The sequence below is a fragment of the Lithobates pipiens genome, unplaced genomic scaffold, assembly GCF_037356315.1.
Source record: "Lithobates pipiens isolate NorthernLeopardFrog02 unplaced genomic scaffold, aLitPip1_a1.2 Scaffold_30, whole genome shotgun sequence".
In the NCBI taxonomy this organism is placed as follows: domain Eukaryota; kingdom Metazoa; phylum Chordata; class Amphibia; order Anura; family Ranidae; genus Lithobates; species Lithobates pipiens.
The window spans coordinates 84,484,600-84,500,673 of NW_027507791.1; the positions used below are offsets into that span (position 1 = coordinate 84,484,600).

General features: G+C 40.5%; 1 protein-coding gene across 4 annotated transcripts in view; it reads left to right on the forward strand.

Annotated features, from left to right (window-relative positions):
• Positions 1–16,074, forward strand: part of MGA (MAX dimerization protein MGA) — a 156,805-nt gene that overhangs the window by 12,483 nt on the left and 128,248 nt on the right. For all 4 annotated transcript variants that reach the window (XM_077464523.1, XM_077464522.1, XM_077464524.1 and 1 more), the window contains exons 2-3: positions 7,117–8,221; positions 14,985–15,771. In XM_077464523.1, coding sequence (XP_077320649.1) covers positions 7,149–8,221; positions 14,985–15,771 — 1,860 coding nt within the window. In that variant the 5' untranslated portion in view covers positions 7,117–7,148. The remainder of the gene's footprint in view (positions 1–7,116; positions 8,222–14,984; positions 15,772–16,074) is intronic.

Below are 16,074 nucleotides of genomic sequence, written 5' to 3' on the forward strand. Positions count from 1 at the left end.
GGATACCTGGAGAGCCTTCCATTGAAGTGGAACATCTTGATGACTGATAAAAGGCTGTCGGGCTGTGGAGGTGTTCCGGAAAACTTCTCGGTTCAGTGAATGTGGTCATCAGTGGAGCAGATGTTGCTGATCAAAATCCTGGAACTTTAGGCAATTTGGCTGGCTCTCCAACATTGATCTCTTCGTTAGGGTGCAGTCAGACAATGCCATGGCTGTGGCATACATTAGTCATCAAGGAGGGACCAGAAGTAGCTCTGCTTTAAGAAGATTTGGACCTGATTTTGTCTTGGATAGTACTTTACACTTTTGCTCTCTCTGCTATGCACATTCCTGGCTTGGAAAATTGGCAGGCAGAGTTTCTCGGCCATCAGCAGCTGATTTGTGAGAATGGATTAAACCCAGAGGTGTTTGCACCAATTTGGAATGGTGGGGAAAACACTGCGCTAAAGAAATAGTACTGAAGTGATGAGCAGCTAACACTCAATCAAACAAAGCCAAGCAGAAAAATGATTAATTAGTGTAGCGCTAAGTGTTATGTAAACAAAATACGTGAAAGTGTGATTAAACACACAGTATGAATAAGATCATACAATATAATACACAAAAAAGATTAGTGCAAAACCAGAAAAAAAGAACTAGGTGAATATAGTTCAGAATTAAAGAACCCAATCCAATGTGTCCTATGGCTGCAATAGGCCACATAAACCAAATGTGCAAAAAAGTGAATATTCCTGTGAGATGTTGCCAAAACACGGATTCAATCTGAATATGGCACTGAAAACTTGAAACCGGTTGTCTGAAGACACATATACGCCGACCGTTCAAAGATGGAAAGATGGGTACTCTTACCGGTATGGTTGGACACACATGCCATACGACAGTGGGTCATAAAGGCTTTGAGTCTCAGTCCGGTGCTATATGTAGACGGTAATTGGATGGATCCTAATGGAGGGTCCTCACTTCTCTGTCTTTGGACTCCAAAGGAGCTGGCATTTGAATCATAGGCGTATCCAGAGTTGGCTCTCTTTCTCCTGAAAATACTTAGGATGGAAAAATGTATATGCAAAAAAGAACATAAAGGGGGCTCCAAATTGTGCAGGTCAAACAAAGACCAATACATTTATTGCTATATGTCAGTGATGGCGAACCTTGGCACCCCAGATGTTTTGGAACTACGTTTCCCATGATGCTCAACTACACTGCAGAGTGCAGGAGCATCATGGGAAATGTAGTTTCAAAACACCTGGGGTGCCAAGGTTCGCCATCATTGCTATATGTCATTAATCACAAATGACACAAAATATTTAAAAGGAATTGAAATAAAAAGCAATGTGGGGTACAGAAAAGCTGGCCCGACGCGTTTCGACACAAAGGGTCTTCAACAGCAAGCCCCTGTTGAAGACCCTTAGTGTCGAAACGCATCGGTCCAGCTTTTCTGTACCCCACATTGCTTTTTATTTTGATACTTTTTATTTTTTTGATCACTTTTTAAATATTTTGCCTGTCATTTGTGATTTATGACATAGATTTATTGCTATATCGGTTTTTGTTTGACCTGCACCATTTGGAGCCCCCTTTTTTGTGTTCTTTTTCCATATACATTTTTTCATCCTGAGTATTGTAGGAGAAAGAGAGAGCCAGTTCTGGATATGCCTATGATTCAAGTGCCACCTCCTTTGGAGTCCTAAGACGGAGAAGTGATTACCGTCCACATACAGCACCGGACTGAGACTCTAAGCCTATATGACCCACTGTCGTATGGCATGTGTGTCCAACCATAACGGTAAGAGTACCCATCTTTTCCCTCTTTGAACGGCCGGTGTGGATGTATCTTCAGACAACCGGTTTCAAGTTTTCAGTGCCATATTCAGATTGAATCCGTGTTTTGGCAACATCTCACAGGAATATTCACTTTTTTGCACATTTGGTTTATGTGGACTATTACAGCCATAGGACACATTGGATTGAGTTCTTTAATTTTTAACTAATATTTACCTAGTTATTTTTTTATGGATTTTGCACCAATCTTTTTTGTGTATTATATTGTATGATTTCATTCATACTATGTGTTTAATCACACTTTCACATATTTTGTTTACATAACACTTAGCGCTACACTAATCAATCATTTTTTTTCACCAATTTGGCTGTGCTAGTGGATGCCAGACGTAGATCTCTTGGTGGCAAGATTTAACAGCATATTTTACAGGTCCCAGATCTGATATCCTCGGGTGTTAGGTACCCTAGTAACCTGTCAGTTTATAAGGCGGACCTAATTGAACCCTCCTTATCCTCTATGGTGCGGCTGATGTAAATGGACATGTCCATTTACAACATCCGATCTGCTAAAAACAGATGGAAATGCATCCGTTCCCCACCCATCTAGTGGATTCGATCGGATGGCAGTCAGGTGTAAACAGACAGGCGGTCTGTTTACATCCGACTGCCCATAGAGGAGCGCAGGCTGTGTCCGCTCTGCATAAGCGGAGGAACACAGACCAGCCATCCGCCTGCTTCATGGGGATCGGCAGACAGATTCCTCGTTGAGCAGATGGAGTCCGCTGTCTCTGGAAAGTAGAGATACACCAAAATAATGCTTATGTGTTTTTTCATAGGTCACGTGACTCAAAAAAACAGATCAGAAATGCAACATTGATGCATTCTTGCTGCGTTTTCAATGCATTTCAGCTGGAGGTGTGTTTTTGGGGCATATTTTTTTAACTGACCAGAAATGCAGCAAGCGTGATTATAACACCACAATGGAAGCGCAACAGACCAGTGTGAAGACATACATGGAATATAAAGGGATACATTTTTTCTTGAGCTTTTCTTGCGCTAAAGGTGCCAATAATGGACAACAATAAATTCATATTAATTAAAAAGTCAACTACAATACAATTTTTATAAAAAAAAAAAATATATATATATATATATATATATATATATATATATATATATATATATATATATATATATATATATTTTTTTTTTTTTAAAAACTGTGATTTTCAGTTTTGGTTTTCTGTACTGGTTTTAAGTATATCCTGCATTTTTGGTTTCAGCGCCAAAATTTCCATTCGTTGCACCTCTACTGGAAAGAGCCTAACTCCTTGGAATCAGTTTTCCTTTATCTTTGCATCCCCTCAACTTAAGCTTCTTGATCATCTGTCACGTATGATAAAGGTAGAGGGCATTCTGTTCACTCTGGTCGCACCTACTTGTCCAAGAAAAATGTATGCTGACATTTAAATCTCTGGCAGATGAGCCATGAGTTCTGCCAGATTGTCCAGAGTTGCTGTTGCAGGGTTCGATCTTCCATCCTGCTTTAGGCTAGGTTCACACCTATGCGGTGCTATTTGAGTGAGTTTTTAGTGCGATTCCAATGCATTTTGGATGCAGCTAAGGTTTGTATGTAGGGCCTGGGGTCCCCTTGTCATGGGATTACATACATCCTTTGAATCTCTCCAAGAGATTTTCTTGTTGCTTTTTTGTCCATTTGGTGGCCATTACCTCAACCGGGCGGCACAGTGGTGTAGTGGGTAGCACTCATAACTAGCAGTAAAAAGGGTCACTGGTTCAAATCCCAACCATGACACTACCTGCCTGGAGTTTGCATGTTCTCCCTGTGCCTGCGTGGGTTTCCTCCCACACTCCAAAGACATGCTGGTAGGTTAGTTGGCTTCTGTCCAAAATTGGCCCTAGTATATGAATGGGGTCCTTGGATTGAGGGTAGGGACTGATGTGAGTGTGCAATGTACAGAGTAGGTGACAGTTGCAGACACGTACCCACGCTCAATCAGGTTGAACTGGATGGATTGGTGGCTTTATTCAACCTTACTAATGACTGTGCTTGGGTGGGGTTTCCTGTCTTTTTTGTGAAGTTTCCATGAGGCAGTTTCCATTGACCTTATGGTGGCAGCATAACCCAAGTCGTCATAAATATGAATTCCTCTGTGTCCTGTGATGTATCACAATACTGTGATGATCTTCAATTGTACAGACCTGCTTTTTCTGAGTGGTACCATGGGTTATATGCTGCTACCTTCACGTTGCTGGAAGCTAGCCCCCACAGTGTACCCATACAAACCTACCCAGTTCGAGGCTTTGTTTTTTTAGTTAGGTTTTGGACCTTAGTTGATGGACCCCTTCTCCTGTTGGAGAAGAATTTTTCAAATTTTCACCAGTTTTCCTTCTTTGACACTTCTATCGAGATCTTACTGCTTATAGCTCATTTAGCAGTTTATGGATTGTTTACCCTCGATGCACATCTTGGGAACCGTATCTGAAACCAACAACGAGGCCAGCTTGTTATGTTTACTTTGGTACTGGATCCCGCTTATGACATTTTACCTTTTTAGTTCATGATGCAGAAAGTGAGTTAGCTGTAGGGTGCTAAACAAGTCCAGGGCCATGGTCCATTCCTTTTGGCACCCAGACCCTGAAGACCCCCTTAGTATGCGAACCATGACAAGTAAAGCCTATATCTGGTATGGGACCAGCTATGTCGAAAAGGCTAAGACAGAGCTTCCCTGTATATTTATATGTGCTGCTCATCTTGCAACTCTTGTCCTCTGCATGAACCTCTTGTTCATTTAAGTCGGATGGAAGTTGGACCGAAGTAGGACCGATGTCGCAGAGCAAAGTGGGATCGACAGTTGTACAACAGTTATGTCGTACTAGTGTGAACTCGGCTTAAGTGGTTAAACTGACCTCATTTACAGACTGAAGTTCATCCCTTTGATCTAAAAGAACCAAATGATACAATTTTTTTTTTTTTTTTATCTCTCAGCGCTGAGCAATGTTGTGGTAAACGTTGCTTTAATTCTGTAGGTAAAAATAGAGGGTGATGGAAGGAATGGCCTAGAATATAGGGGACATGCATTCATAATTAGATAAGACATACAGTGGGTATAGAAAAGAATCACCCCCCCCCCTTAGTAAAATCACATTTTTGTTGCTGTGTGGCCTGAAGTGAAAACGCAAACGTTTTTTTATTTTATTTATTTTTTATCCAGCAACTTATATTTTGCACTTGAATGTTATAACACACAATGTTGGAAAAAGGATCACCCCCACCCCCCGTGTCAATATTTTGTTGAACCACCTTTTACTTTTTATATTTAATTATAGCCCTTAGTCTGTTGGGCTATGTCTCTACTAACTTTGCACATAGCTATTTTTGCCCACTCAGAACGGCCCAAGTTCAGTTAAATTTGATGGTGACCGTTTGTGGACTGCAGTCTTCAAGTTATTGCACAGATTTTTCAATAGCGTTTTCAAAATATTACTAAACCCACAACTGTAAAATCAGTCTGTATATGAAGTAAAGCATGCTTGTTATACTCACTGTGGAACTGAAGATGTTAATCCTCTGCATAGTTTATAAAGGCTGTGTGATCCTGTCTTCTCTGATCCTCCCCTTCCTCCATAGACCCCAATCTATCTGCTAATAGAACAGAGCCTTGGGGCAAGCTGCATATGCTCAGTTTGGTGTGTATTGCTAGAAGGGTTTTTTTTCTTTCTGGGCAGAGTGCATGTGATCAGCACAGGGCCAATTGGCACTGTCCAGCCAGGGTCAGGGGTCCACACAGTTGAGCGTGTCTGGCATATTTGCCTACTTAGACCAAATGGTTTACATTTTTTGGGGCAGCTCCGAGACTTGCAAGTAAGGGCATAACAAAAAAAAAAAGAAAAGTCACCATCAAATTAAGCAGCCCCTTCTATTCACTAATATTGGGTGGATTCACCCTTTTGCAAGTTAAGGCTGTCAACCTTTAGCATAAAACAGGAGGAGCACTAAAATGGAGTTCCCTGCTAATTCCTAGAACCAAAGGGGACTACAGATATTGGTTGTACTTGCTATTGAAGGCCGTTATTTGCAACCATTACATTTAAATCATAGGGCTGTTCCACACCATTTGTAGAAAGTTGGCTCGCTGGAGCCCCTAAAAATATAGGGATTAGGGGATGCGTTTTGTGTGATCAAGTCAGAGTTCAGAAGTACACTTGGTGTAAAAATTTAAGCTGAATTGGGTTTCCCTAGAGCATGGATGCTCAACCTATGGCCCTCCAGCTGTTGCGGAACTAAGTCTCAGGAGGCATTGCAAGGCTGACCCCTACAAGCATGTCTTTCTTTGCAAAAGCTGGAGCGCCACAGGTTGAGCACCCATACCCTAGAGCAGGGGTCTCAAACTGGTGGCCCTCCAGCTGTTGTGGAACTACAAGTCCCATCATGCCTCTGTCTAAGGGAGTCATGCTTGTAACTGTCAGCCTTGCAATGCCTCATGAGACTTGTAGTTTCGCAACAGCTGGAAGGCCACCAGTTTTGAGACCCCTGCCTTAGGGGATATAACGGAGAAGATGGTTTAAGACTACACTCTCTTCTAAATTTCTTCTGGAATATCAAGGACCTCCAACTTCATTGATTAATTTGAAACGTTTCTGAAATTTCAAGGATATCAAATTTGAATAGTAAGTAGGGGGCAATTTCTTATGTTCAGAGATGAGTAATATTTTCTCTAGCGAATGTGGTTGCACAACTACACCTGCTAACCCATACTAAGCCACCACTGCATGCTAACATTGCATATAGGGCAAAAACAATGTATTCTGCTGAAGAGCCTCAAATGATTTAAAGTTAGATCCTGAATAAAGTTGGGGGGGATATGTTAAACAAGTTAGCTAGAGACTTTAAGAATGAAAGTATAGCTGCAGCCACTGTTAAGGCTGAAGTATTAACTTTAGGTGTAACCCCTAGTACTTATGCGTCAATTGTGAAGCTACATAATATAAATTCAATTATGCCAGCTCACCTCTGCCCCCCCCCCCAAAAGAAAGTTAAGCTCTTATACACTTCAGAGAAAAAATGTGTGGAACAGCACAGTAAAGTTCAAGAGCATATAAAGGAAACAAGGTAAAAATATAATTTTAAATATAATAACCCTACCCAACAAATTAAATGGTAACCTTGATCAGGACAGAACAACCCCTTTTGAAGTCACCAATACAGTGGGAAGGTTTTTTAATGTTAGCTAAATAATGTTCATACTCTGTACTGTACATCATAAAATTGTCAAAAAACTATGTTCCATTAAAATTTTCATACATTGTTTTTAGGAAAATGAATTTTCAATGGTATTTGAAGCCTGATGAGTAAGTCTTCAGGATTTTTGACCATCATGGAGGAAAATAAGATGCTAGAAGCAGCTCCAGAAAGTGGGAGTAAACCTCCATCAACAACGCCTGCTTACTTCGTTATCTTACACCAGTCTGAGGGTGATGAAAAAGAAGAAAGGATCCTTGTAGCCAACCAGGATGCATCCGCAGTTGCACCACTTGTCCAGCCTGGACCTCACGAATCAAAGTCGAATACCTTTCTGTCAGCTGATTGTATTTCTGGAGGAATTACTGTAACCTTGGATAACAACAACATGTGGAATGAGTTTTACCGCTGTAGTACAGAGATGGTATTAACAAAGCAAGGAAGAAGGATGTTTCCTTATTGTCGCTACTGGATATCTGGTATGGACCCTTACCAGAAGTACATCCTTGCTATGGACATCACTCCATTGGACACTCACAAATACAAGTGGAATGGCAAGTGGTGGGAGCCAGGTGGAAAAGCAGAACCGCATGTATTAGGAAGGGCATTCATTCATCCTGAGTCTCCATCAACAGGGCAGTATTGGATGCACCAACCTGTTTCTTTCTATAAGCTAAAGTTAACTAATAATATTTTGGACCAAGAAGGTCACATTATCCTCCACTCTATGCACCGCTACTTGCCAAGGCTACATGTTATCCCTGCTGAGAAGGCCACGGAAGTAATACAGCTTAATGGACCTGATGTTCATACCTTCAGCTTCCCACAGACAGAGTTTTTTGCAGTGACTGCATATCAGAATGTTCAGATTACCCAACTAAAGATTGACTGCAATCCTTTTGCCAAAGGCTTTAGGGAAGGGACTATGGTGGGGCGGCCTCCTAAAGAAGGCAAGCCTAAGATTTTCACAGAAGAAAAAGATTCACCGGGTAGCAAAAAGTTAGAACATGATGATCCAGAAAGCACTGAAAAACGAAAAGCGTCTATTTCATTGTCTGAGCAGTCTGATGCTGACACTGAAAATGAATCCGTCAATGCCAAGCAAGAACTACGGAGTCTTTCAAATTCGCAGAACACAGTCCTGCAGAATTTACTCCTAAAACTAAATCAACTTAGCAGGTAAATAGAAATTATGTTCTTTGTTCAGTTATAATAATTTTCTAACAGTATCAGATGTTTTTAGCCCTTTCGTGTCCGGGGCATTTTTTGCTATTCAGCACTGCGCTACTTTAACTGGCAGTTGTGTGGGCATGCAACACTGTACGCAAATTACATTTTTTGTCCTTTATTTTATTTATTTTCACACACACAGCTATTTCTTTTGGTGGTATTTGATCACCACTGAGTTTTTTTTATTTTTTTGCGCCAAAAAAGGAAAAACGATTTTTGCTTTCTGCTATAAAACATTTCCAATAAAAAAAAAAAAAAAAAAAATCTAATTTCTTTATTAATTTAGGGCAAAATGTATTCTATGTCTTTGGTGAAAAAAAATCCCAGTAAGTTTATATTGTTTGGTTTGCGTGAAGGTTATAGCATCTGGCACAGACACTGGAATTTATTTAATTTTTTTTATACTCGTAATGATGGTGATCTGTAACTTATAGTGGGACTGTGATAGTGTGGTGGGAAATTTGACACTTGCTGATAGTGGCTGGGGGGGTACACTGACATCAGTAGTAACACTAATACAATGATCAGTGTTAATACTTTACATTGTCACTGTACTACTGACTCTGGTTTTGGAAGGAGTTAATATGTAGGGGCGATCAATGAGTTAAATGTGTGCCTCACAATGCTTACTGTGTGTGTTTTTTGTGCTGCTTTTACTAAGGGATCTTGATGTTTGTCTTTTTTTTTCCCCTGCTTTTACATTTTGTGTGTGCTTGTCCGTTGTTTTTCCCACCATTAAGCATAAAAGCACCTTCCAGCTCCTGCTTTCCAAAGTTCCAACTGGAATATTGATCCCTGATCAGTTCCTACTGCCTGTCTACTGTGACTTTGGCAATCTGACACTCACTGGCAGTTGTCTGGGTTTTTGTGCGTTCCTTAGGCCTTGCCCTCTGAGCTTAATTGCATACAATGCTGTGAAAACGGATTTGCTTCTTTCTGATTTTTATTTTTATTTTATTTTTGCATATTTGTCACACTTAAAGGACTCAGACAAATCTTATTATTACACAAGGTTAACCAGAGTAAATACAAAATGCAATTTTTAAGTGATAGTTTCATTTTATTAAAGAGGAAGTAAACCCTGATGAGTTTACTTCCTCTTTCATTCCCTGCAAAGGCAAAGCATAATGGACTACTATGCATCGCATAGTAGTCCATTATGTGTCACTTACCTGATACAGGAGCCAGCGATGTCACCGCTGTCCCCTGTAGTCCGGCGCATCCATGTTGTCGGTGGGGTCTCACAGCTCCGCCGCTGTCATTCGGCGAAGCCGCCACTCCCACGCATGCGCACGGGAGCCGACATGCACGGCAGCTCCATTCTTGGAAATGCCGCGCCTGCGCGCCACTGTCTACGGCGCATGCGCCGTAGACAGCGGTGCCTGTCTTCGGGCAAATATCTCCTAAACAGTATAGGTTTAGGAGATATTTCTTGGACCTACAGGTAAGCCTTAATCTAGGCTTGCCTGTAGGTCAAAGTGTGTTGTAAGGGTTTACAACCACTTTAAGACAAAAAAGCTGTCAAACCTGCCTGGTTTTATGTGAAATATTGCAATAGCTGGCAATGAGCAATTTTGGCCCACTTTTTGCAGAATTGTTTTAATTCAGCCACATTGGAGGGTTTTCCAGCATGAACAGCCTGTGTAAGGTCATGATACAGCATCTCAATTGGATTTAAGTCCGGGCTTTGACTAGGCCACTCCATAACCTAAATTTTGCTTTGTTTGAACTTTTTGGAGGTGGGCTTGCTGTTGTGTTTCGGATCATTGTCCTGCTACATAACCCAAGTGCACTTGAGCTTGAGGTCACAAACTGATGGCCGGACATTCTCCTTTAGGCCTCATACACACTGGACGTTAAAATAATGTTATAAACATGGCAGTAGCTTTGCAGTGAGTTTTTGAACATTTTTGCAATAGCGTTTTTTAGCATTATATATTTTTATTTTTTTTAGCATGGTTTTTTTTTTTATGGATCAAAAAGGCAGGTGAGCCGGGTTTTTTTTTTTTTTTTTTGCGTTTTATCAGTGTTTTTTATGTTACAGCATTTTACAGCTGACAACAGCTGAAAAACTCCTCTCAGAACCCGCTTGTTTTTTTTTTAATTCAAAAAACTCCCCAGCCATAAACTGTTGATAACCGCCTATGTGTGCATGGACACCTAGGATAACATGATGAGAAGTTTGAGTATAGAAAAAAAAAATGTCTGAAACTGAAAAAAAGCTGCTGTAAAAAAACGTCCAGTGTGCATGAGGCCTTAGGATTTTCTGGTAGAGCTCAGAATTCATGGTTTCATCAATAAGTCTTCCAGGTCCTAAAGCTGCAAAGCAGCCCCAGACCATCACGCTACCACCACATTTTTGTCTCATCAGTCCACAGAATATTTTCCTAAATGTCTTGGGTATAATCAAGATGTTTTTTGGTAAATGTGAGATGAGCCTCTGTGTTTTTTTGGTCAACAGTGGCCTTTGCCTTGGAACTCTCCCATGGATGCCATTTTTGCGCAGTCTTCCTTATTGTTGAATCGGGAACACTGGGCAAGTGAGGCCTGCAGTTCTTTAGATGTTCTTTTATGACCTCCTGGATGAGTCGTCAACATGCTCTTGGAGTCACCACTGTTCCAAGTTATCTCCATTTGTGGATAATGGGCCCCCCTCGTGGTTGGTTCACTGGAGTTCCAAAGCCTTAGAAAATGCTTTGAAACCCTTCCTAGACTAATACATGTGTTTTATGATCTGTTCTTGAATTTTTTTTTTAGATTGTGGCATGGTGTATGGCTTTTTGTGATCTGTAAAGCCTCATACACACGATCGGACTTTGTACAAACTTTCCCGTGGAGTTTTCTACAAAGGGCGTCGGCCGTGAACTTGTATTGCATACACACGGCTGGATTTTTTCAGTCAACTTTCACCAAATCACGTGGCTTTTCTGCTCTTTACCAGCACCTTTGGTCAACTTCTGTATTGTTTTCTGATCTTTTGCATTGGTTCTGAGCATGTGTGTTTGTACTTTGTCCTATGGTTTTCTGTACACATGATTGGACTTTGCTCCATCAGACTTTAGTTGCCAGAAAGTTTGCCCGTTCACACAGCCAACAAAAGTCAGATGAAAACTGAAAAAGTTTGTCCGATGGAGCGTACACACGGTCGGATGTAGCCTTAAAACAGTTAATTTGCATGTTTGTTGTCAAAAAGTTTGATTGTGTGTATGGGCCTTTTAGCATGCTTCACTTTGTCAGACAGCTTGGATTTCTTGATTGAATAGGTCTGGCAGTAATCAGGCCTGTGTGTGGCAAGTGAAATTTAACTCGGCTTTCCAAAAAATTGTGGTTAATCACAGTTCATTCATGATTCAGCATGGTAGGGGGTAATTATTTTTACACAGGCCCAGGCAGGTTTGAACAGCTTTTTTTCCCTTAACCACTTAAGAACGACCTCATGTAGATATACATCGGTACTTTGAAGAGGGATATTTCGGTAACGGCAGCTGCTGCTGCCACAACCGAGATATCCCTCTTTATAGGAGGCGGTCCTGTGTGCGATAATGGTGGTCTCCATGATGGGTCCACCGCAAGATCACCGTTATCGGTGGCGGGAGAGGTGCCACCCCCGCTCTCCCGCACACTCCGCCGCTTACCGAAGCCGCCAGTAGCGGCGGAGACGATCGGGTCCTTTCCTCAGCTGAGTATGGAGACGAGTGAGGCTAAGATGGCTCCCACTCGTCTCTATACCATAGGAGGGTGGAAGCAACGCCAAAACGTCACTTCTGCCCATACCTCTTAAAGATACATTTTTTTTTTTTTTTTTTTTATCAATGTAATTTTTTCAAATGCCTTTTATTTTTATTTTTTTTATTGCATTTAAGTCCAAATATGAGATCTGAGGACTTTTTGACCCCAGATCTCATATTTAAGAGGACCTTTCATGCTTTTTTCTATTACAATGGATGTTCACATTCCTTGTGATAGGAATAAAAGTGATCCTTTTTTTTTTTTTTTTTTTTTTTTTTTGTGTAAAAATAAATAAAATCAAGTAAAATAAATAAGAAAAAATATAAAAATGTTTTAAAACACCCCGTCCCGACAAGCTCCACGCAGAAGCGAACGCATACGTGAGTAGCGCCTGCATATGAAAACGGTAGTCATACCACACGTGAGGTATCGCCGCGATTGGTAGAGCGAGAACAATAATTCTAGCCCTAGACCTCCTCTGTAATGCAAAACATGCAACCTGTAGAATTTTTTAAAATGTCACTTATGGAGATTTTTGAGGGTAAAAGTTTGACGCCATTCCACGAGCAGGTGCAATTCTGAAGCATGACATGTTGGGTATCAATTTACTCGGCGTAACATTATCTTTCCAATATAAAAAAAAGGCTAATATTACTGTTGTCTTATGCGCTTGTAAGACCGCTGCGCAAATACGGTGTGGAAAAAAAAGTATTGCAATGACCGCCATTTTATTCTCTAGGGTGTTAGAAAAAAAACTATATAATGTTTGGAGGTTCTAAGTAATATTCTAGAAAAAGTTTGCTGTTTTAACCAGTTCCCGACCAGCGCACGCCGATGTACGTCGGCAGAATGGCACGGGCAGGCATATTGCCGTACAGGTACGTCCAATCTTTAATCTTTAGCAGCGATTGCTGTATAAATGACAATGGTCTCTAAAATGTGTCAAAAATGTCTGATGTGTCTGCCATAATGTCGCAGTCACAATAAAAATCACTGATCGGCGCCATTACTAGTAAAAAAAAAAAAAAAATTGTTTATAAAAATGCCATAAAACTGTCCCCTATTTTGTAAACGCTATAACTTTTGTGCAAACCAATCAATTGCTTATTACGATATTTTTTTTTTTACCAAAAATATGTAGAGGAATACTTATCGGCCTAAACTGAGGGGAATTTATAGATAGATATATTTTTGGGGGATATTTATTATAACAAAAAGTTAAAAAATATGCGTTTTTTTTCAAAATTGTCGCTTTATTTTTGTTTATAGCGGAAAAAAGTGATCAAATACCACCAAAAGAAAGCTCTATTTGTGGGGAAAAAAAGGACGTCAATTTTGTTTGGGAGCCACGTCGCATGACCGCGCAATTGTCAGTTAAAGTGACTCAGTGCAGAATCGCAACAAGTGGTCTGGTCTTTGGCCAGCAAAATGGTCCGGGGCTGAAGTGGTTTAAGTGGTTGTAAAGTCAATTTTTTATTTTATTTTTTTAAATAAGAAACATGTTATACTTACCTCCACTGCGCAGCTCGTTTTGCACAGAGTGGCCCCGAACCTGGTTTTCTGGGGTCCCTCGGCTGCTGTCTCGGGCTCCCCCCCCCCCCCCCCCCCCCCCAAGTACTTCTCACGTTCATGCAAGCTCCCTTACATTGTGAGAAGTATTTGCGGGCTCGCTCCCGTGATACAGCCGGTGGCTATAGCCGCTCGCTGTATCACTTGGCCCGTCCCCGGCGCACCGCGTCATTGGATGTGATTGACAGCAGCACGAGCCAATGGCTGCGCTGCTTTCAATCCATCCATTCTAGCCAATCAGTGGCCAGGCTGAGCAGCGAAGAGGATGTCGGAGGTGAGCGCGGGACTTTCGAGGGGTCAGGAAAGTAAAATGGGGGGGGGGGGGGGCTGGGGGGGCCGGCACTGTCAGATGTTTTTTCACCTTAATGCATAGAATGCATTAAGGTGAAAAAATATTTACCTTTACAACCCCTTTTAATAAATGAAATACTATATTAAAAACTGCACCTTATTTACCCGGGTTATCTTTGTAATATTACAATTTGTTTAATGATCTGAATCATTTAAGTGTGAGAAATATGCAAAATATAGTCTGTGTTTAGGTATAAATGGGCTAGCTTTACTGGTTATTTTTTATTTTTTTTTTAAATTGCATTTGAAAGACCACTGCGCAAATACAGTGTGACATAAAATATTGCAACAACCACCATTTTATTCTCTAGGATGTCTACAAATATATATAATTTGTGTGTATGTTTGGGGGTTCTAAAGTAATTTTCTAGAAAAAAAATAAAAATATGTTTTTAACTTGAAACCAACAAATGTCAGAAAAAAGGTTTAGTTTTTTTCACTTACAAAGTGAAATTGTTACAATGTTTATACTTAAGTTCAACTGACCAGGCCCCGCCCCATTTCGGCTCCATTATCGGACATTTTTTTTCTTTCGGCAAATTCCCGAAAAGGCCATTGTCGCCCGAAATTTTGGTGTATCCCTAAAAATTGCATATTTTACTAGTTAAAAAATAAAAATAACCATAAAAATGCCATAAATGAATAACCTATTTTGTAGGTAGGTATTTTGCTATAACTTTTGTGCAAAACAATCAATATGCGCTTATTGCAATATTTTTACTTTTTTTACCAGAAATATGTAGAAGAATACATATCGGCCTAAACTGAGGAAATTTTTTTTTCTTTAATTGGGATATTTATTATAGCAAAATGTATGCTTTTTTTGTTTATAGCGCAAAAAATAAAATCGCAGAGGTGATCAAATACCACCAAAAGAAAGCTCTATTTGTGGGAAAAAATGATAAAAATGTAATTTGTGTACAGTGCATGACAGCGCAATTGTCATTCAAAATGTTACAGCGGTGAAAGCTGAAAATTGGCCTGGGCAGGAAGGGGGTGAAAGTATCCGGTATTGAAGTGGTTAAGTACTGGACAAGCTGAAATGTTTTTTTTCTCTTCATAGTTTGGGTGACGCGCGTACTGCGACAACTCCATCTGTACCTGCAAGCCAGCCAACAATTAAAATCAAGGAAGAACCTGAGGACAACTATGATTACAATAAGACTCAATCTAGCATGGGAGTACAGATTAAACAAGAGGACTCTGATGATGACGTAACAGATGAGTACTCGCACAGCGATGATGACTATCCAATATTAGAGAGGCACTTTGCACAATTTAGTACAAAGCTTCACTCGGATAGGAAGCACTCTGTAAGAAGCCCATCTGGAGTGGCAAAAGCAAAATTGCTGAAACTTGAAGATGGTAAAATGCCAGTGGTGTACCTGGAGTCATGTTCCACTAAGAAGACTGCTGAGAATGTTTCAAATTCACAAGAGCTTGCGTTGCCTAATACAGCAATGCAGAGCATTAAACAAGAAGAGTGTAGTGACATTTTCCCAAGCATTATTACTTGTAAAAGGGAAGAATTTAGCAGAACTGATGCGAAAAGGCCTATTAAAAGAAAAATTTATGCTGACTACGCTGTCCCACTTAATGTACGAACCAATCGTGGACGCAGAAAGAAGTCCCCTTCTGCTTCAAGCAAGCCCAAAGCAACCAAGACCCCAGGAAATGAGAATGGCGAGGCACCTATAAAGAAAAGACGGGGGAGACCTCCGAAGAACAAAGGTGCTAAGGTTGGACGCCCCCCAAAGAAGAAGCCGCCTATAGAAACTTCACAGCTCCCAGATTTCAAGCCAGACCTAGAGGATGTGGATGGAGTGCTATTTGTCGCTTTTTCTTCAAAGGTAAAAAAATTAAATGCAGTGGTCAGGGAAGAGGCATATTCACTAAAGCAGTGGACTTTCTTATGTAGGCTAGTTGTGCAATGTGCATTTGGGTTTAAAGACCAATTGAACTTTGTTTAATTGAGCTAAATACATTCCAAAATGCATGCAAAGTCTTAGTCTGAGAAGAAATGCATTTTCCTTGACAGAGGTCATTGGCTTTGCAAAAAGTAAAGGCCATTCTCTACAGCTGGTAGGGAACAGGACTTTACTCAGGCTGTTACTTTTCTAAAGAAATCTACAAAACTTTGCACACCTTTTTGT